This window comes from Drosophila bipectinata, unplaced genomic scaffold, assembly GCF_030179905.1.
Source record: "Drosophila bipectinata strain 14024-0381.07 unplaced genomic scaffold, DbipHiC1v2 scaffold_91, whole genome shotgun sequence".
NCBI classification, from domain to species: Eukaryota; Metazoa; Arthropoda; class Insecta; order Diptera; family Drosophilidae; genus Drosophila; species Drosophila bipectinata.
In genome coordinates this window covers 89317-96351 of record NW_027223016.1, presented here as the reverse complement: position 1 = coordinate 96351, position 7035 = coordinate 89317, and the positions used below count along the sequence as shown (strand labels likewise).

The 7035-nt window shown below is 55.3% G+C and overlaps 1 protein-coding gene across 1 annotated transcript; it reads left to right on the top strand.

The window, feature by feature from the left end:
* Positions 1 to 3321: 3321 nt before the first annotated feature.
* LOC138927735 (collagen alpha-2(I) chain-like) lies at positions 3322 to 6079 on the top strand. The gene is made up of 2 exons (XM_070282878.1): positions 3322 to 4068; positions 5675 to 6079. Exons 1-2 carry the CDS (start codon positions 3322 to 3324, stop codon positions 6077 to 6079), a joined length of 1152 nt encoding a protein of 383 aa, XP_070138979.1.
* Positions 6080 to 7035: the final 956 nt, after the last annotated feature.

Here is a 7035-nt window from a genome sequence, read left to right as displayed (position 1 = left end):
CAGCAGCTGACGGCAACCATCGAGGTCGAGGGCACAGAAATAAAGGCCATGCTGGACACAGGAGCAACGGCGAGTTTCATCTCCGAAGAGCTAGCGGAAAGGCCGGAGGTCACCGGGCAACGAATCGCAACAAGGAAACTGGTGAAGCTGGCTAACGGAAGCCATACGGAGACACGCGTCGTGCTCCAAGCCAGGATAAGTTTCGGCGATCGCACAAAAACACTAAACTTGCTGGTGATGCCAGGCATGGAGGACGATCTGGTGCTAGGATGGGATTTCCTCAGCGAGTTCGGCACAACCTTGACGTGCGCAGGCCACCGAATTTCAATACCCAAAAGGAAAAGATGGGCCGGCTGCCTGGAGGATAGACTGTCCGTAGCGGTAGCCGGATGCCCGGAAAAATGGGAAGAGGAACGTGTCAGAAGATTCATCGATAGAGAACTGGAGGCGTTCGCAGGCCAGAAGGGTTGTTCGAACATAACACAGCACAGGATCACGATGAAGGACGACATTCCCATAAAACAACGGTATTACCCCAAAAATCCAAAAATTCAAGGGGAGATAAACTCAAAGGTGGAGGAATTGCTGGAGAAGGGATGCATCGAGCCCTCAAATAGCGCGTACAGTTCACCCATCGTAATGGTGAAGAAGAAAACGGGGCAATGGAGGATGTGCGTGGATTTCCGACAAATTAATGCAAAATCAATAAAAGATGCGTACCCGATGCCTCGCATAAATTTCATTTTGGAGCAGCTGAGAGAAGCAAGGTTCTTCAGCAGTCTCGATTTGAAGGATGGGTACTGGCAGATCCCCCTAGAGGAAAGCAGCAGGAAATTCACCGCCTTCACCGTTCCAGGGAAGGGTCTATACCAATGGAAAGTCATGCCTTTTGGGTTGCACTCAGCCTCGGCAACGTTTCAAAGGGCCCTGGACCAGGTCATAGGCCCGGATATGGCTCCACACGCATTCGCGTATCAGGATGACATTATAGTGATCGGACGCACCAAGGAGGAGCATATGCGGAATCTACAAGAGGTGTTCAGGAGGTTGAGAGCGGCAAACCTGCGGATAAATACGGAAAAGTGCCATTTCTTCAGGCAGGAGCTGCTCTACCTGGGCCACCGGATAACAAGCCAAGGGATCGGAATGGATCCGGGAAAGGTGGCCGCGATTACAGAGCTACAACCCCCGACGAACGTCAAGGGAGTGCGCCAGTTCATAGGGATGGCATCATGGTATCGGCGTTTCGTCCCAGACTTCGCAGGAATAGCGAAGCCCCTGAACGATCTTCTGCGAAAAGGAACAAAATGGGAGTGGACAACCAAACACCAAGAGGCCTTTGAGACTTTAAAGTCACGGCTGGCAGAGGATCCAGTGCTAGCGTGCCCAGACTTCGAAAGAAAATTCGTGCTGCAAACGGACGCCAGCGACTACGGCGTCGGGTCAGGACCGCCCCAGGACACCGAGGAGGGCGAACGCGTGATCGCGTACGCCAGTCGAACGTTGATTGGGGCCGAGAAAAACTACTCCGCAACGGAAAAGGAGTGCCTGGCCATAGTATGGGCGATAAGGCAAATGAGGCCCTACCTGGAGGGGTACCAGTTCGACGTGATCACGGACCACATGGCGTTGAAGTGGCTGAATAACATCGAGAGCCCACTCGGCAGAATAGCGAGGTGGGTATTCGAACTACAGCAGTATGACTACGTCATCAGTTACCGGAAAGGAAAGCTCAATGTGGTGGCCGACGCTCTGTCCCGCCAGCCGGTAATGGAAAAATTTAGGAAAGCCATGGAGGTGGTCGCCGAACAATGCGGATGGATAAGCGCATTGAGGAAAAAGATGACAACAAGCCCACAAAAATTCCCGGATTACGTGGAAGAGGGCGGGTTGATCTACCGCCACGTCCCGCATAGAGCCGGAAGCGAGGAGGTGGCGTCATGGAAGCTGTGCGTGCCGCTGGAGATGAGGCAGCAGGTCCTCAATGAAAATCATGACGCACCAACGGCGGGACATTTGGGCGTAAGGAAAACCATAGCCAGAGTGGCCGCCCGGTATTTCTGGCCAGGGATGCAGAGGGACATCCGGAAATACGTCAGGAAATGCGAGACGTGCCTGAAGTACAAGCCGAATCAGATGCAGATGGCCGGGCAAATACTGACACAGGTTCCGGAGGAGCCATGGGCGACGGTATGTGCAGATTTCGTAGGCCCACTGCCCAGGTCGAAACACGGCAATACGATGATCCTGGTGATAATCGATCGGTTTTCGAAATGGACGGAGATAGTGCCTCTTCGAAAAGCAACAACAGAGGCGCTGCAGAAGGCATTCAGGGAGAGAATCGTCGCTCGATACGGAGTACCAAAAATAATAATAACGGACAACGGGGTGCAGTTCACCAGTCGCAGCTTCAAGAAATTCCTCGGAGAACTCGGCGTACGCCATCAGTTCACCGCGCCATACGCCGCAGGAGAACCCCACGGAAAGAGCGAACAGGACGGTAAAAACAATGATCGCCCAGTTCGCTGGGAAAGAGCAAAGGAAGTGGGACGAACACTGGCCGGAGCTAATGTTGGCTGTAAATTCCGCAGTCTCGGAGTCCACGGGGTACTCGCCGTGTTTTATAACGCAGGGCAGGGAGCCAAGGATGCCGCGAGCCCTGTTCGACAAGAATGTGTTGGGCACGGGAGCCGAGCAAGGAACACCCATGGAAAACGCGGCGAGACTCAAGGAGACATTCGAGATAGTAAGAAGGAATATGGAGCGAGCTGCCCAGGACCAGGCGCGACATTACAACTTGAGAAGGCGGAAGTGGAGTCCAAAGGTCGGTGAAACAGTGTGGGCAAAGGAGCACCACCTATCAAAGGCGGCTGAAGGATTCGCGGCGAAACTGGCCCCTCGGTACGACGGGCCATATACGGTGGTGGATTTCGTTTCTCCAGTAATTGTCACGTTACGACACGGCAGGACAAGGAGGGAGAAGAGAGCTCATGTGAGCGAGCTAAAGGCTCAAGACACGGAAGAAACAGCAAAGGAATAACGAAAGCGGACAAATACATTGTGTCCGCATAACAGGCACACAAAAAAAAAAAAAAAAAAAAAAAAACAACAACATCAAAAACCCCGCAAAGAGGAGGAGAGCAAGCAACGGGAGCATTAGCGGGACATTTCCAGCAACGGGAAATGAATGCGCTATATAAGTGGAGACGTGGGAGATGGTCGGCCTATTCGAAATCAACACGCAGCCGCAACAATGTCATCAAGCGCATCCATAATTGTTTCTTCCGACGACAGCGACATCGAGATAGTCGGCGATCCTTCATGGAACGCCAAGAAGGCAAGATCGGAGTGGATGGTCCGGCGGGCAGCAGGAAGAGGAGGATGCATCCCGGTCGGGTCCTTCGAGGTGGAGCGGCCGCGCAGGAGCGAGGAGCTGGTCCTGCACCTGCGAGCGGAGTGGGACAGTCGGCGGCTGTCCCTGATGAAGTCGACGGAAAACATGGCGAGGGCCCGCGTCAAGGTGATTGCCCAAATGCGAAGGAGGAACACGAAGGAGGCCAGGCAGCGGCGCATCGATGGACGCCAGAGGGCGATGGTCAGGGCGAGAGCGAAAACGGCACGGCAGCGGCGGATCCGGAAAATAGTGGAGACTGCGAGGAGAAGGGCCGCCGCCGGAAGGGTGCGACAGGCCAGAAAATGGAAGGCGAAGATACCGCCGACGCCACGCCCCAGACCGGAGAGGCCGGAGGAGAAGCCGTGCAGGGCGGCCTCGAGCTGGAGGAGGGTCCGGGCGGCGACGCCGTGGCCCGCGGTGCCCCCGACACCGTGTCCACAGGAGAAGAAGGAGGAGCAGCCGTTGGAGAAGGAACCGTGGGTGTGGCCAGAGCCGCGGAGGCCTGCGCTGGGCCGGCAGACATCGTGCCCAGAGAAGCGGCCGGCAAGGCCGGTGCTGGAGCGGCAGGCATCGGTCGGAGGCGGGCGAGATGTGCCGGAGGACAATTGGCCGCCGGAGCTTGCCGCAAGGGTGAAGGCGGAGATGACCAAGCGGCGAGGCAAACCCGGAAGGTGGTGAGGAGGAGTTGAACAAAAAAAAAAAAAGAATAAAAAAAAAAATTAAAAAAAAAAAAAAATAAAATTTAAAAAAAAAAAAAAAAAAAAAAATATATTTATATATATATAAATATAGGGTTAGTAGTAAAAATTTAAACAAAAAAGAAAAGAGAGAAGAAAACAAAAAAAAGGGGGAAAAGGAAAAGGAAAAAAAAAAACCAAAAACGACCGAACAACGCCAGCGATAGGGGGAAGCCATCGGCCGTCTTCCGAAGGAGGGGGGAAGTGGATGGGCATCCACACCACACAAGTGGATGGGCATCCACACCAAAGAGAAGAGCGATCAGTCACAGTTTTTTTTCGGTGAGCTGAGAGTGGCGAAGTTTTCGTTACATTGGCAAGTGTCTCTGTCGTTCCCGAAGAAGGGGGGAAGTGTGAGGAGAATTCGCCTCCTCACACGCTAAGACAGCAATGGCCAATCAGTTTAGGGGGCCGCGGGAGATAGGCTGATGACCAATACGAACGGGGAGGGGTAGGGTTCACCATCAAGGGCGAAGACGGAATCGAGGTGGAACGTAACGGTTCCCGGAGCAGCAGTAGACGAATGGAAAGACAGGGTTACAGCGCCCAGTGGAAAGACGGAATCAACGTGGAACGTAACGGTTCCCGGAGCACCAGCAGACAAATGGAAATGCAAGGTTACATCGTCCAGTGGGAAGACGGAATCAACGTGGAACGTAACGGTTCCCGGAGCACCAGCAGACAAATGGAAATGCAAGGTTACATCGTCCAGTGGGAAGACGGAATCAACGTGGAACGTAACGGTTCCCGGAGCCCCAGCAGACAAATGGAAATGCAAGGTTACATCGCCCAGTGGGAAGACGGAATCAACGTGGAACGTAACGGTCCCCGGAGCACCAGTGGACGAATGGGAAGGCAGTGAGGGCAGTGAGAGGCAGAGCTCCATCATCGAGTGGAAGACGGGTCAACGTGGAACGTAACGGCTCCCGAGGCAACGGTGGGCACATGAGCCCGCCGCGCAGCGGAGTTCAGGATGGGCGACATGACTGGGAGCAGCAAAGGAGCAAGGAGCAACAGGGGAGGCGGAGGAGGCCAGCGTCACGTCGCATAGCAACAGCAGGGGTCAGTGGCCGAACGGAAAAGGGCAACGGCCGCACGGATGGCCACCTGCCAGCAGGAAAAAGGAGTAACGGCAGCCCGCCAACGGGAAAGTGGCGTGATCTTGGAAACAGGAGTAACGGCAGCTCGCCAACGGGAAAGTGGCGTGATTCTGGAAGCAGGATTAACGGCAGGAGCAGAGGCCAGGAGGATTAACGGGCGCTCCAGTCAGTATAAAAGGAGGCCCACTGGAGCGGCTCGAGACGAGTCTTTTTAGGAAGCTTGTAGCGTTGAGTTGGAGGACCGCCTGTGGAGAGTCCGCCAGTCAAGTGTTAGAGCGTTTCTAAAAAGGATTCGGTTGTTTGAGTTGAAGGACCGCCTTTGGAGAGTCCGACAGCCAAACGTAAGGAGATCGAACGAGACAAGGAAAGAACGGTACGAGGACAGTTACGGGGAACGACCTAGGCGACAGGAGACGAGTTGGACCAGTTCCTGGCCACGGCAGGTAGCCTTGCTAGGAAGTGCAGAAAGGATAAGTCTGGCGTACGCCATTCGGACTCCTGACTCACAACCAACAGGCGTGGTCCTGCACCGGAAAGGACAGGCCGACTCAAGATCCCGAGCCCGGTTTCGCTCCGGAGGACGAGAAGGACAGGACGAGAGAGGATCGGCGTCGGTTGGTTTCCTCGAAAGCTACAGGGTAACAGAGTCGAGTGTGGGCTATTCCAAGTCAAAGCAGGTAGCCTTGCAAGGAAGTGAGGAAAGAACAAGTCTGGCGTACGCCACGCGGGTTCTTGACTCGCAACCAACAGGCGTGGTCCTGCAGGACGCGGATAAGCCAACTCGGGAACTCACGCCCGCTTTGGAACGCGATCGGGGAGGCTCCGATCACCCACCAAGCAGCTCTTGACCCGGGCCCATTGGCGCGTACGCGCGGTGGTCACCCGGCCGAAAGAGTGACGTACGGTCCTGGACAGGCGACTTCCGACCCTGTCGGAGACTGACAAGACTTCGGCGACTCCCAATCCAGGCCCGCCGGTGCGTAAAGGCACGGCGTCTCCTGGCGTAGCGGAGCCGGCTGTAGACAGCAAACTCTGAACCAGGGCCGCTGGTGCGCATGCACAGCGGGTTGCGGGGACGACCACCAGTAGCCATCTCCCAAACCAGACTCGCCGGTGCGAAAAGCACGGCGTGCTCCTGGCGTAGCGGAGCCTACAGGCCGCACACCCCGAACCAGGTCCGCCGGTGCGCATGCACGGCGCATCTCCCTGGTGGTGCAGAGGCGACAGTCAGTAGCTATCTCCCGAACCAGTGTCGCCGGTGCGCAGAGCACGGCGTTCATCCTGGTGTAGCGGAGGCTACAGCCCGCCAACTCCCGAGCCCGGCGGTACAGCGCGTATGCGCGTATCCCCGACGGCGTAGTGGAGGCTTTTCAGTACATAGCCGAAGGCCAGACCGAATCGAAGAGGTGGAAGGTGACGACGGATCAACGAGGAGGAGCCCCGGCAACGAGAGCAACAGCGGAAACACCAGCAACGGAGGAGATATCCAGGACGGACACACCAAGGGTCACCAAGGACGCACCAAGGGTCATTCCCGGGAACCCGCATGAATCACAATTGTAAACAGAGAGAGCAGAAAATAAAGAGACTACGCAACGGAAAGCTACTTGTATTATTTTCTGGGCTTGGGCAATCACGTCGAATCTATAAATTCGGTGGAACGGATCCGCGAAACTCTGTGAGCTAGCCGCGGCAAATTGTGGCGAGCGGAAGCAGAAATAACAGTTCGTTACAACACACACTCATACTCATACTAATGATCATGCTCACGCCAATTCACATACTCATACTCACTCTCATGAAC